General features: G+C 40.0%; 1 protein-coding gene across 1 annotated transcript; it reads right to left on the minus strand.

Moving 5' to 3' along the window:
- Window positions 1-737: 737 nt before the first annotated feature.
- LOC308288087 (LIM and senescent cell antigen-like-containing domain protein 1) lies at window positions 738-8049 on the minus strand (the record flags this gene model as incomplete). Its single annotated transcript, XM_080729430.1, has 9 exons — window positions 7891-8049; window positions 7722-7788; window positions 6145-6268; window positions 5657-5806; window positions 4886-5036; window positions 3750-3842; window positions 3506-3554; window positions 1370-1445; window positions 738-852 (listed from the first exon to the last, which is right to left on the minus strand). The coding sequence occupies exons 1-9, from the start codon at window positions 8044-8046 to the stop codon at window positions 738-740; spliced, it is 981 nt and encodes a 326-aa protein (XP_080585556.1). The 5' UTR covers window positions 8047-8049.
- Window positions 8050-16209: the final 8160 nt, after the last annotated feature.

Genomic DNA, 16209 nt, shown 5'->3' on the forward strand with positions numbered 1-16209 from the left:
GAGATCTCTCTTTATAGCGCGCAATGAGGGCCTCTGCAACTCTTTTTTCCCGGGCTGAATCAGGGGCCCAGCACGTCCCTGAGTACCAATATGTTATGTAATAAAAACAATTTAACATGAAGGGAATTGCAATTGTAGATTTTTGTAAGGTAGGCCATGGAGGAGGAGTGCAATGTATTGAGACAGACAGTGTTGTTAAATGTGTAGTAGGATTGCTTTACTATTATTTGGAATACTTGATCAGTAAAAATGGAACAACAGTTCATCATACTGTACATTGAAATGAAAGTAGCATACTAGTGTGATAGTTAGTTGGCAGTAGCGCACCAAAAATAGTGAATGTTTATGGTGAATAAAAATAACATCACCCCTAATGTTGTAATACTTATAGACATGGTCGACACAGGAAGTGTTACCAAAAGGGTTGCTGAATGCATAACATATATATTATATCAGCTTTTAAATTGTAAAAAATATAAATACAAGAATGCATTAAATCTGAATTAAGAGGCATGTCAAACAATGTTCACCGAGGCTAATTTCAATGGAAGGAATATAGTAGGCCTACCTATTTGTTTGGCATTACTTTTATATCCCCAAGAAATTGACAATGTCATATCATCTGACAGGTGACATAATTAAGACATTTTGATACACAATTGCCATTTTTTTACAACACAGCAAATCCTGGAATTTACTGTGCAGCGACACCCCCGATTTGTGTAGAGAGCAGAGGTTTACTTGCGTCCCACAGCTTCTGCCAGTTTCTTTAGCCTTTTCTTCAGCTCCAGAGGGAACTTTTCGTAACATTTCTTACACACGGGCTTCATGTCAAATTCCACAAACTTGTTCCTACAAACACAAAGAGAAAGAAAGTACAATATCAATACCTGAATAGAACTAGCTTATATCTTACCCAAACACCCACACATTCACCCATGAACATAAAACCTTACATCCACAAGCAAATACATGATCTCTGATATTAAAGTGGTTTAAAATCATTGGAAGGCTTATCGACACACACTCAACTTCTGAAAATAACTTAAGACAGTTTGCTATTTTTCAACCCAGTGCTCATAGCATTGCTTACACACTGGCTTCTCTCTGGGGTAGGTTCCAGGCATAGAGGTAAGGAAGAGTATCAGAGAGGAAGATAAGTCAGACAGGAAAATAGAAACACAAGGACAGCAGTCAAACAAGGGAGGAGAAGTTGATTGAATTTAAGTGCAAGGAGGTAGGTAGACTAGTGAAGCAAAACATCTACAGAAAACAGAGAGGACCAATTCAACTCTGGATTAACATCCAAATAAAGGTCAAGATCAGATCAGTCGTAGAGAGAGAAGGAATTTGTGCCATTTTAACTTACTTGAGGGTAAGTTTTGTGTTGCAGGTAGAGCAAGAGAAACAGCTGACACACCAGGCTTTGTTCAGGGCAGACGCCACTGGTTGACAGAAGAAATAATAACAGTTGAGCTGGAATGATTTACAAGTGAATAATAACCTATGAGGACAGCTTTATACAACTGTATTGCGATGACTAGGTACTGCATAGGGCTGAACGATTTGGAGATTTTTTTTCTGACCACTACATTTTTAAAGTCAAGCTTCACTTCAAAATGTATTGGGGTATTAATAATAATAATAAGTATAATAATAATTATAACAATACATTTTATTTGTAATGCACTTTCCATTTTTACAAATCCCTTGTGCTACAGTATTTAAAAACAATGGCATAAAAAATAGTTACGACAACAAAAGACCCTACTTGGCCTAAAAAGTTGATTAAAAACTGATTAAATTTAAGGCATAGAAAACAATGAACTATAAACTTTGAAAATACTTTGTTAAAAAGGTGTGTTTTAGTCCATGTTTTAAAAGCGTAGGTAGACTGTGGGCTCTCAAATGTTCGGGGAGGGCATTGCACATTCTGTAATAAAAGGGTCTTCAACAGGGGGTCCTCAGAGTTACTACAGGGGGTCCTCCAAATCTTGTGTGATAGATATATTTTATATTAAAGGGGAAGACCACCCATTTTCAATAAATTAAAAAAAAAGTCCTGCGTTGCCTAGAACTGGAGGATTGATTTTGGGCTTTGTATTGTAAATCACACCGAGATGACATCACACCGGTGTGATTTACCATACAAGTGTCCATATTCTTTAGCTGAAAATAGCAGATCTACAAGCTCACACCGCCACCGCCTCGCAGGCGTTGTGAGCTTCTACTGTAGATCGTCTATTTTTGGCAAAGAGGTTTGGTGTAGAGGGAAATAAGAAGTACAGAGTATAAGGTCTAGTTTGTTTATTAGGAATTGACGGTTAAATATCTGAAAACACAAATTGACATGAATCCAAAATACAATGATGATTGTGCAGTCAAACCATGACACTATATGGCATCTATGAAAAGGTTGAGGGGGTCCCTGCTTCATCTCCTTCTCAACTAAGGGGTCTTTGGCCTGAAAACTTTGAAAACCCCTGCTGTAATACATTTAAAATCACACCCAGTGTGATTGGGCGATGCAGGGTGCGCTGGTGTTGCTGTACTCATACGAACATACATATGGATATGGCAGACGCTTTTAATCCAAAGCGACTTATGTTCGTCAATATATCAATATATTAAGCAAGGTAATATGTCAGTACAACAACAACAACAATACAACAAATGCATAGCATAGGAATATCAATCTAGAAAAAAAATAGGTAGACCACGCACCTAATCAGTAAAAAACATCTCTAAAAACCTAAAAAATATCTAGCTTCATGTGTGGTCATCGAGGAAAGGGGAGTGTTACAGTAGTGCTATGGATTTAGGTGGAGTCTAAAGAGGTGAGTCTTCAGTCCACGGCGGAAGCTAGTCTCTTACAGTCTAAGTGCGGCAGGGAGTTTATTTCACAATTTGGGGGCCAGGTGGGCAAATTGTCTATGACGAGTGGATTTTAGTCATGGGGTTTTTAGCGAGGGTTCTGTCAGCATCCCTGTGTTGGCTGATCTGAGTGAACAGGTGGGGGTGTAGGGGTTGATCAGGTTTTGGAGGTATGGAGGAGCCGTACCTTTGGCTGCTTTGAAAGTTTAGTTTACGGCAAACTGAACGCCGGCTTTTAATCTCTGTCTAAGGATTTAAGGATGTTTTGCTTATAATGATTACGCGAAGATTCATTATCTGATCACTTTGTTGGAACTGGTCTGATGGAAATAACTTTTAATGCGCTTCTGGAGAGGACAACAACAACTAATCAATATGCTCATTTATTACTCCGATTGTGTTGCCCGACAGATAGACAACACAGATCTACACGTGTTGTGATACTGTTGGATCGGTTGTTTTTGGCGATTTGCTGCAGTGCTATAAACACTGGGTAAGTCTCGCTCCCGTTGCATATTATGATTATAATTAATATAATAATAAATAACTGTTTGAAAATTATTAAATCGTTCAGCCCTAGTACTGCATACAAATAATATGCAAACTATAGTTTTGTCAGGTTGATCCTTACCATCGCCTTCAATCACACGGTTGCAGTGATAGCACACATCGCCAAAGAGCTTTATGGGTGAGAATTGAACACAGATATTATAGATTATATGTTTATAAAGCAGACATTACACATGATTCTATGAGGTAATTCAAGGTACACACAGATCAGATTGTTTAGTGTCAATTATCAAGATTTTTCGATTACATGACACAAGCTACCGGTACTTCTACCATGATTAAACACATCCAAAACAGATTTTTACCTGGTTATAGTGAGTCTCGCAGTAAGCCAAGCCCTTCCTCTCATAATGGCGGTGACCCAGGAAAGGCTTCTCACACGTAGCACACACAAAATGCTGTAAACACACACAAGCACACAGCAGCCTACATTAGACAGGGCTGGAAGCATTCAGGTACTTACCACCATTGACCTGCCACTAAGAATACCACCTCTCATTACAGATGTCACTCTGCCACAAGGCACAGGTCTCCAGTTAATTCATGCTCTATTATAAACAATATAGCCCTAGTTAGACCGTTCTCTTAAAATGATACCTAAATATAAACGCAACATAGACACTGACACTGATCTGGTATCAGACCTTTGCTTTTCTTTGGACCTATACCTACTAAGTGACTCGGATTTAGATTTAGATTATACCGACAAGTGACTTGACTTATTTCTTTGCTCTTGCACATGGACCTTTTTGCGGATTATACCAGTGTCAGTCTACCTTATGTGGATTATGCGGTCGCCACACGCTTGACATTATTCTTTTTACTAACGAAGTAGGCTATCATGCACAGTACATTTCGATGCACAAAACAAACTTCACCCACCTTACCTTTACTTCTGTAAACCTGTGATGTGACAATAAAGCTGATTCTGATTCATTACCTAAATACATCTAAATACCCTAAACAACTAAATTCTTGATTATTTATGCCTTGAAAAAATCAATATTGTAGTAATTTTTACTGACTCAAATGAGGCTGACCCTCAATACTTAATACTTAATACTAGAGAAAGAAATAAGCACATTTTGGAATCAATTATTGACTCCACCTTGGAGGAACAAATGCCACCCTTTTCACATTGGCCTTTAATAGCATCACGCCACCAGCAGTTCGACCTTTGCAAAACAAATTTTTGGAACGAAATGCTTCAAATCATGCAAATAGTGTCCGATTGCCATGAAAGGCAGAAGACACATCACCCCGGCCTTTTCACATTGACATATTATAGCTCCACCAGGAGGCCACAATAACCTCCCCGACCTGCCGGAGACCTGTGCTCGGAAGAGCACTGCTTATAGTTTTCTTTCTTCTTTTTTTTTCAGTCCATCAAATGAATTAGGCATGGACAAGAAGAATGATCTAGTATTATTCTCTCACCAACCTGCACATGCCATTGTTTGTCCAGGGCATTGACAACACGTCCCTCGATGGGTCTCCTACAGGCCCCACAGATTGGTACACCCATCTTGTCATGGCAGGACAAACAGAAGAGCTCTCCCTTCAGTTCCCTTGCATCAGCTGTCAGCTCCTTGCTAAAGAAGGACAAACGATTAGAGCCAATCTTTTATGGGTCACAACACTTTTTTTCTTCTTCTTTTTTTATGTTTCAAACTGTTTCGAGCAGATCTATTAAGCTATTTTAATGTTTTTAAGCAGCTGGCCGCTTCAATAAACACGTTGTGGAATGTGGGAGTTACAGTATATGTTGTGATTATTTAATTCATGTGTGTGGGGAAAAACATGATTTCTACGGGACTTGTTGGGGTCCACCCGGTTCCCGAGGGCCCGTGGCCTCCTGGGAGCCACGCTGTTTCCAATTGGACACTGTCAGAGGCGTGCCGAACGAGAGGCACAACCGAGCGAGCTAAAGCGAGCGAGTTCCCGGGCCAAACATTGCAACATCACAGTCAGGACGACTCAGCGCCGGCCATCGTTTCTATTCCTGGATGTAGCATGACATATGGAAGCCATTGTTCTCATGTTAATAATAAAATCTAATTTGAAATCTGCATAACGATGATGTCACTGGTACGGGTTTCTGAGGTGTCTGTCCCCAGCCCTCCTATGAGTCAGGGGGACAACTATACAGGTTGAAAACAGGCGAAGTCGTACTGTTGGTCTATGTATGGACAAGTGGACTGGTAAGACTCACCCACAGTTGTTGCAGTTAAAGTGGTCAGGATGATAGGGATCGTTCTTGAAGATTAGTGGCTGCTCCTCAATGATGGCGTGGCACTTATGACAGTTGTACTTTCCCACACCTCTATCTTTTTCTCGGTTATGGCATGGACGGCAGAGGTGCCTAAAGAGGGCGGGCCAAGACAGTGACTACATCATTTTGTGATAATCTAACCACTCACCCTGGCACCGCTATGTCGGGTATACATCATTATAGGCAAAAATGGATTTTGTTTTTTACACATGTTCAAAAATAACAAAAATAGCAGAGCTTGTAGATAGGCTATTTTCACTAATCAACAAAGTACATATGGCTTAAGTGGTTAAATCGTTCAATATCTACAGCATCAGTCCAGTCTTTATAACATTCCAAAATTCGTATTGTGATCGTTATTGTAATGCATTATGGGGTTGCCATGGGATTTTGCTTGTGTATAAAAATACAAATAAAAAACAACCTACCTGCCAGCATTCTTAACAAATCCCACGTCAGCAAGCACAGCCTTGCATAATTCACAGCAGAAGCATTCAGGGTGCCAGCTAGTGTTCATGGCCTTAATCACACGACCATCAAGGATGAAGTCACCTGGGACAATGACAAAAATACCTCATTTAAGTATCTAGAGGTTCGGGCTCACACCTACTTCGCACCACCGATCCACGATGAGGTTCCAAGCTATAGCTAGCAAAATAGGAAATCTCCGGTGAATGTTCACTCCGATACATGATTCTTACCTTTTTCCGCACATCATATCCAAAAAGTTTAACTCTCAGATGTTAAATTTTTTAGAGGCCAAGAAAATCTACAGTTTGAAACAAGTTTTTAAACCGCATATTTAGTCAGACAGTTTCATAATTTTCCCGCTCTTATTCATTGTGTTTATATCACCCGGAAGACTGAGGTGCTGCCATCCCTGGTCACATAATGAATTACATCTGGTTTCATTGTATTGGATTAAATTCAACATCTGACCAGGGGAGGTAGTAATGCCTCTGCTGTCACAACTTCCGGAATAACACGGCACCGTTGTTGCTATCGCCGTGACTCATGTCAGAGTTAAATAGCGGATGGAGAGGTTCCAATTGGAGCTACAGTATATGCCCAATTGCCATATGGACATGCCTTTTTTGTGCCAACAGAGCAGACTGGTTTGTTTGCACCTGATGCCATGATGACATGTTGGGCGTAGCTGAATGCATTGGGAACTCCTTATGTGGTTATGGCTGAGCCATAGCCATTTAGAAACGCCACGGCTTGTCCGCGTGTAGACGTGTACACATCTCTACAGTCTATGGGTTTGCCACTGTGACATCATGCTCTGATGTCACTGTGATGTCTTCCGTCCACGTATCCGTGTATCTCTGGAGGTCACGCCTGTCACTGTGGTTCCCTGACACATCACTGTGACATCACAGGTGATATCATCTATTTAAAAGTCCATATAATATATGGACTTCTGGGGAATACTCAGAATCCCTTTTATGCCCATATATGAAGATCCCTGATGTCATGGATATATATCACTGGCCAGATGACCAAGACATGGCCCATATCTGTGTGGCTGGTTCAGATAGGGATCTCCATGTATGGAAATAAAATATATTGTATGTTGTGATATCATGGGAACCACTCTAACAGTATCCCTTTTATGCCCATATATGGAGCTCCCTGATGTCATCAATATCATATGGGAATGACCATATATGGAGGAAGACAGCCCATATCTGTGTGGCTGGTTCAGACAGGGATCTCCATGTATGGGCATAAAAGGGATGTACTACAGTATATACAGTACATGGATCTCGATATTTGGGTAACTGGTCCGATATACATCACTGGCCAGATGGCCAAGAATTGGCACAACCTCACCCTTTAGGGCGAGGTCTTCTCAACTTATGCCTTGGTTTCTAAATTATTCTATGAGTGTTTTGAGTACTTTTTCTGTACGTGCGTGCGTGCGTGCGTGCGTGCGTGCGTGCGAGCGTGCGTGCCTGCGTGCGTGCCTGCGTGCGTGCAGTTGCAGTAGTGTGATACTCACGACACTGATGGCAGCAAGGGGCAAAGAGAATTTTGAAATCATGCTCACAGTACATCCTGCCTTCAAACTGCACAGAAACAAAACATATTCCACATTTAAAAACAGACAAAGATAGGCTACATAATTTAATAATTCGCTTTTTTTTCTTTATTTTTTTTAATTGACTTACCTCATAGAAGACTCCTTGTGGGAACTCCTGGAAGCACTGAGCACACACAAAACAATGCTCGTGGTAGAGTTCTCCATTACTATTGAGCATTTTTTCAGACGCTCCAAAGCCACTCTTGCAGCGCTCACAGGCTGCGTTGGCCAGGGCGTTCGCCATGGTGCTGGAAGTGACAAGAAAACAGATGCAGACATTCACCAGTGTTACTAACTCTGGGCATTTATATTTGTCAATACATTAGCCACTAGGTTTCAGACTAATGGTTCACAGTCTGTGAATTACTTTGCATCAATGAGTCAAAGAAATCTGTCTCACAGGGTTGATTTACACAGTATAAAACCACCATCTAAAATCCAGTTTCAATAACAGGCTCAGGTTTTGATTGATTAAATACTATTAACATTCTGCAATTAGTACCGATGTACAATGATTGTTAAAAGGATAACACAAAAGGCCCATGTTTCTATTGTGTCCTCTGTATTTAATTCATTAAGAGATCAATTATTAACTGGCTTCATATAGGATGAAATACTAAAACTTTACAAGTTCTTATCAGACAACTAAACAGAATATGAAAATACAGAGTTAACACTGATGAATAATAAATATTCTGTCGTACTAGTAAACAATCACTGGGTCTTTGTCGACCAACTAACTTGAATACTTTTTCATAGTATATTCAACCTTAGAAGCACGATAGCCAAGTAAACATCTCTTTTCTTTTCCCCTGTCATGGAAATCTGGATGGGACTCGGTCAAAATAAGAGACACAATAAGGCAAAGACAACAGTTCAGAGTGTAAATGAATCAGTTATTATATTTTGGTACCAAAATAGGAGACTTACTATTCAATGTAGCAGAGAAATGCAATGGGAAGACCCGGTCTGGCTCACAATACAACAAGGTCTCACTGTTATATGCCCTATACAAGTAGCCCATCCCAAAAACACGTACAAACAAGCAACAAGAATCTTAAAATAGCAGAGAAAAACTCAGAGCCCATCCCTTGACCCTAAGGGCCATCTGATGAGAAAAGGTGAGCCCTGGACATCTGGACAGGAACAGATCTGTAACTTTACAGCTCGCAGCTTGCAGAAACATTACAACAGTAAAACCCTCAAGCATCAAGCCGGGAAATAAGATGTCAGAAACATTCCATAGATTTAGATACAGGAAAAAGTCTCTAAAGCAGATTACATATGGTGCAAACTGTGTGACTTCTCATAAATGTTTTACTTCTCAAACATTACTTCGACACCCCTTGCAGTGAGTATGTTTCTGGTAGTTCATTCAGAATCAGAAGATGCCCCATACTGCCAGAAAAATGCAATGAATGCTGCTAATTATGTCTGCTTTCATGGGAATGAAGGCGGACCTTTGACCACACAGCAATTGAGACTCGACTGCAACAGACGAGTGGACTCACTGGCACTGATTTGCAATTTATGCGAGGATTTCATCACCCACTCACCTCACGTCATAATAATAACTACAATTTAACATGATTTCTCTGTTAGTGTATAGAATTGGCATAGAAACTCTCATTGTAATGCAAATGAAAGAGAGATGTTAACATTAAACACCTGTGCAAAACATAATTCTTCCACGTCAGAAGCAAAGCTAGACTCCGTCCCACACTCACCCTGCCAGATGCTGAAAAACTCATTCACGCCTGAGACTCCTCAAGGCTTGACTATTGCAACGCACTTCTCATCGGGGTCCCTAGCAAGAGCATCCAGAAGCTCCAGTACAGTACATCCAGAACTGTGCTGCTAGGATCCTGATGAGAATGCGGAAATATGAACATGTTCATATTTCCTACGCTGGCTTCCGTCTCCTTCAGGATAGGTCTTCCTCCTTACCCATCAGTGCAGCCACAGCAGCCACCAACCTCCCCTATCTAAAGGCACTCATTGAACCCTCGACCTCCACCCGCTCCCTCCGCTCTGGAAATTCAAACTCACTCAAAAACTCAAAAAAGACTATAATCTCCACACCATGGGAGACCGGTCCTTCTGCTCAGCTGCTCCTATGCTGTGGAATGTCCTCCCTAACCACCTGAGAGCAACACATTACTTTGACGTTTAAAACTTTTCGTAGCTGTCTATACAGTAGCTGACTCCCCATCCCCGTCATAGTGACGAGCTGCTTACATACTGTAGGTCTTCAATTTGGAAGGAAACACAAAGCTACTGTAGAATTCTATTGTGTTATACTGCAATCATTACATTCTATAGCAGTGCAATGTGTCTCTTGTATTTGGCTATTATATAGTACACAGTCTCTTGTTGCTGTGTGTGACAAGGGTCATTTCATTTTAGCTGTATCTCGATATTTTTGCTGTACTCACGATGGGCTGCTTTTATTATGCTGCAGAGATCATATGGGCATTTATTTTTAACCCATAGCTTCTTGGATTAGTTGGATATATCCAGATTGTTTTCATGGGAACCATATCACTGTAACAGAAAGAGCAACAGGATTAGATCACCTGATACTCACTAATGCCTGTGGCTAGTACATTTGACCTACCTGACCTGCTGTAGATGTGCTTGTGAGATGATATACAATACATCATATAGACATCCTTGCCACCCCACCACAGAAGGCACCTAGATCTGCTCTGCTCCACTGCCACAGGGATGTTACAGTATCCAGACAATTAGGCATGAGATTCTAGGTCACTGTAATTTTGTAAAAAAAAGTAAAAGTAAGAATGTGGTAGATTGTATGACAATCAATAGTAAAATAAACAGGGTCGCCCGCAGGCCTACCGGTCCAGGCGCATACCACATAGACTCAGTGTATCCTGACAGCGTGTCGCTGGTTCGATTCCTGATCCCGACGGCCTTTGCCGTGTGTCACTCCTCATCTCTCTCCATGTTTCCTGTCAGTCTACTATCCCATCAATAAAGGCATAAAAGCCCAAAAACATATCTTTAAAAAAATATATAGTAAAATAAACAAATCTATCCTTTATTGTGATGTGTGAACTCAAGGAAAGTTAGTCCAAACTAGAAACAGAAAGACTGAAAGCAGCTCTAAGTACACACAGATTTAGCGTGAACAATAGACCCAGAGTTCACAGGCAGGTAGAGGGGCACAGGTCAGTCTCACGTCCCATCACTCCGACTACGTGGCTATGCGTGTGGTTAGGGTTAGGGATAGTGTTAGTAATGGGGAGAGTCTGAACAATAACACATACCCAGGCAGGTATAGGTTTGCGTTATCATTCACATAGCCAGTGTGTAGCTATGGCTATGGCTATGTCTGTGTGCTTTCTAAAAAATAACAGGACTCAGTGAAACAAACTTAGAAGTTCCCTATACTGACACTGCCTCATACAGGAAGATTAACTGTATCAGGTCTGAAAATGGTGCCTGGAAAGATTGCCTGAGTGCTACTCAGAGACCTCAGCTCTACAGAACGGTACTGGTAAATGAAATTGGCGAACCCTGTTTGACATGGCTAGGTGTTTGTATGTTAATAGGACATTTGCAGTAGAGTGCATCTGTAGTGAGGAATAGATGGTTTACCGGTAACACTGTTGTTTTCAAACATTTTCATGCCAAGGATCCCTAAATTGATACATTCTAGGCCACAGACTCCTATTTGAAAATATTTTGTTAGATTATATTTGGTACCAAATTCTACATCTTAATGAATTGAATACAGAAGGCTGTAAACAAGCCCCTAGGGCTTTTTGTGTTATCCTTAACAATCCTTGTAAACCGTATCTCTGTACAATCTGCAAACTGTTAATACGGTATTCAATCAATCAATCAAAAACTGTAATACTGTACGTAGGTGGAGAGACGTCTGACATTACCTAGAGTGAGGAGGGGAAAAAACTGATGTGTAAATGAATATGTTTCCGGTGAGGAAAGTCATGACAAGTGTCAAAATACAGGGAAAGGGCCCAATATTTAAACGCTGCGCTAGTACAATACATTTATATAGAGATTCCACAGAAATTCCATGGAAATCCGTCCCACAGCATCATATTCCGTGGATGGATGTCAAAACTGCAATAGAAGACTTGGGAAAGCTGAATCATTTCCTTGGTATTGATTTTGGTCAGTAGGACAACTGGGTTAAGATGTCACAACAGAGGATGCATGTGAAAAAGATACTTACATTATACAAGAATGTAAACATAGGGAACGGAAACACCCTGTGAACTAAAGTTCAATTATACCATATAGTGCTGAAGTGATGGATGACGCTAAACATTACAGAAGGTACAGACAGGAAGTTTAATCTATCTGTCTGCAAGTATATGAGATCAAAAATGTGTAGTGTACTAAAATATCACAGCATTTCACTATAACAGAAGACAGTTGACGTAAAACATGTACTATTTTAAAGGTATAATAGTTGACATGGAAATGCAATGGCGGGAGGCCAGCCTGGGAAGATACAGTGATATCCAGTGTTTCTCAATCTTTTTTGGCTTGAGTACCCCCTTTCCCTGATTTCTGAATCCAATTACCCCCTTTACCCGGCAATAAAATAAAACTTATAAGACTGCAATTATAGTATACATAAATAGTGGTATATGACGCTATATAATATTAAGCCCCCCATCCAAAGAATATAAAATCAAACGGTTTTCATGTCAATAACTTCAACTTTAAAAGCCATCCCAGTTGCCTGGTACCATGTAATTTGGGTTAGCAACTGAGGCTCATATCAAGTTTCTCCATGTGTCATCATTAAAGATAACAGTACATGTTTTTTTATCCTCCTCATTCAATTGTATTCAATTATTTAACTAGGAACAATATTAGCATGATTAATACCTCTATTCTTCTTTTTGGGGTAATTTTCTTGAGTACTACCTTCGCGTACCCCATTTGAGAAACACTGATCTAACATTCTCACAAAACAGTTGTTGCCTAGAGACCAGATAAAAATAAGAAACTAATTATTGAAGGAAAATAAAGAATATATGAATGCTTGGATATGTTGTTTGCTTTCACCACCAACACATGCTGGCTTATTGGTGTACTTGATCTGCTTTGAGAAGTTAGCAAACAATACAAATAATTAACAGTAAAAAAGTAATATTGAAAGACCAGAAAAAGCACAAATTAATATATAAAGCAAACATCTTTTTGTGGCTCCAAACATATATTTAATAAGTTTTTGGCCAAAAAGATCCTCTTTTGATCATAAAGTTTGCCTTCCCCTGATCTACCCCAACTCTCTTCACCAACTCTTTTCACCAAAAATAGCAGATCTACAAGCTCACAACAACGCATCCCAACGTTATGACGCGTTTTTTTTATTTATTCATTTTGGTGAACCCTGAATAGGGATGCTGGGGTTAAAACTTAAAGATAACAGTACATGTTTTTTACCCTCCTCATTTAATTGTAGTCAATTATTTAACTATGAACAATATTAGCATGATTAATACCTCTATTCTTCTTTTTGGGGTAAATTTTCTTGAGTACCCCCTTCAGTACCTTCGTGTTTATTTGAGAAACACATTATAGCCGACATCAGGCTATTGTGTGCAATCAAAAAATTATGTATTTTGGCCCTAAACCATTTATACCTTTATAGACCAACAATAGTATTTTTAAAACAAATATTTAACACACAGAGAGCCAGTGTCAGGACTTAAGAGCTGGAGTGATATGCTCTACTTTCTTTTTAGGGACTGTTACAGTAGCCTAATCAAGTCTACTGAAGATGAACACATGGAGGTTTTTCTAGATCCTGCTTTAACCCATGCTATATTTGTTGAGGTGATACTTGGCTGACTTTGTGATTGTGTTATTTTGGCTGTTTAAATTTAGGTCTGAGTCCATGATTACGCCAGAGTCTTTGACTTGGCTATCGCCTATGAATGGATATACAGACTGTCGTGATGGGTCTGTGGCTGAATGTAGCCTCACGTAGCCAGGATTACTCATCTGCGAAGAGAACAGCCTGGTTACGACCATAGGCTGATACGGCATTGAACGGTGCTACTTCCACCGGCAGAATTTGATCGGATGTTATTGTTTTTTCACAGTGCGGTGAATTCCCTGCTGGCGAAAAAAACTATTCTACTCTCCCGACCCTTCGGTTGCACTCGTAATAAACAATATCCAAACAAAAACATGGATTCTGACAAAGGACACCTATTAAGAGCTACAAACTATTTTGTTTCGCTGGCGTATTTAAACAGACTGCAACGCATGACGTAACTTCAGTTAACCACAGCACTTCCGCCACTTCCGGTGTCTACAGGTTCATGCCATTCACATGGCATATTGTGGCCAGGGTGGGCTGAATGTACTCCCCATTCTCATTAGCACATCAGAGCTTCCAGCTTCCTCCTCATCCTCCACACTGCAAACACCTTATTATTGTCCAGTTTAACTCCACGGAACTAGCTTTCCTCAACAGCTTGTTCAGTTTGTTAACATGGCATCCCTTGTGTTGATGTTACCCAGCCCAACAGACCACAACAAAGAGAGGACACTGGCCATTACTGACTCGTAGAATATCTGCAGGAGCCTATTGCACACATTGAATGGCCTAAGCCTCCTCAGGAAGAATAGCTTGCTGCGGGTCTCAGGAAAAAAAGGGGGCGGCGGGGGGGAGGGAGGGGGGGGGGGGATTAGGTAGGGAATACGAGTCTGAATAGGTGGGTTTTAAAAATGGTTTTAAACGTGGCAAGGGGGTGGCTGCTTTTTTTATGTGAGATGGGAGTGAGTTCTGTATAGAATTACCTTTGTGTTCGTATAATATAAACAAAGGGGTAAATAGCAAGGGTCACTGCAAGGGTAAATAGAGAGTGAGTTATCAAAGGAGTTATGGACCTTTGCTGTTGTGAGGATTGGAAGATGTTTGGTGTATGTTTTATTGTTGAAACACTTGCTGAAAGACAATAGCTTTTCAAATGCATGCATTTTTACCTGCCGATAACATTTCAGGAACTAATTTATAAAAGCCAACTGTGCCACAGAGTCTTTAATTCTGTGGTGACGTTATGCTTCCGAAAGGTAGCACCGATGCTTTTCAATGAATCAGGTGTCAAAAATGCCTTTGTGCTTTTAGGCTCACTGGAATTAATGGACAGTGTCTACACCCAAGACCCAACTCTACGTTGCTCCTAAATAAGGACTTTTAAAAACACAATTGCCCAACCAAAAAGTCCAAAGCTGAAGTAGGAAAATAAAAATATATTGACTTGAGAGTGAATACAGTACAGGCCATTTGTTTTTGTTTAGTTATAAATGTCAGTAATATTAATATCAAACACTTTGCTTTAGAAGAGCAAACTGGAACAATTTGACTAATCTGAGGCAGAAAGATTCTATTATGCCAAGACAAAGATTGTGAGCATAATTCATTTAGTTTTTAGAGATCAATTTCAGATCAGAATTTCTAGAATAATTCCAACTTCAAAAAATCAATTACACTGCTGTCCTTACATGATCCTCTACTCTCTACCTTAAAACATGTATTGACCCTGACAGCACAGGTGACTGATTGTGCAACACATTCACAGAGAACTCTGCTCCCTCATTGGCTGGCTCATTGGCTCATACCCTGATTAATAGTACTGAGATTTCACTCTTTAATATATTGGACACTAACTAACTACTAAATGTATCAACACCAATAACGAAGGTAGCTCTTAAAATAGGCTACTGACTATTTATGTCACTAAGGCCAATAACTGAGATAATCTGTTACTGTCACAAAGAGATGAGGGGCTCCATAGTTCAAGTGACGCTCACAGTATTAGGAGGTTTTGTGTGACTGGGTGTGCCTCTTTACGTCGCAGGTGGGGTCCAGGAAACCTCATTTCATAAAGAGTAGCCCCTGGCACCAACAGAGCTGTGAACACGAGCGTCATCTAAGTGGCTCTTGTATGACCTAAAAAATAGTGAGCATCATATGTTATCAAAATTGTGCCATTGACAATAAAGGGGTCGTGTAACTTCTGTTTTGCTCACACATTCATGTGCAGTGAATTATTGGAGTGGCATTGCCAGGCTTTGCTAATAATATCCAAAATGATAAAACAACAAGGTGTAAGTAAGGTAATGAAAGTTAGAATATATGGATACTATAATAACTAATAAAGTGCATGTGTGTAAAATGTAAAACATTTAAATAAACTGATAAGTGTACAAAAACAGCATCAATATGTGCAGCCATTGTGGTAGAGAATGACCATAGACTGGCATATGATTTACAATTTACATATTGACATTGTATATCATATTTCGAATTTCGAATGGTACCTTCCCTGGATTACTGAGGCAGTGAGGTAGAAAACAATATCGTAATGTTTCAGCCACAAAAAAAGAAGAA

This window comes from Nannobrachium achirus (assembly GCF_963921795.1).
Source record: "Nannobrachium achirus genome assembly, chromosome: 7".
Taxonomy (NCBI): Eukaryota; Metazoa; Chordata; class Actinopteri; order Myctophiformes; family Myctophidae; genus Nannobrachium; species Nannobrachium achirus.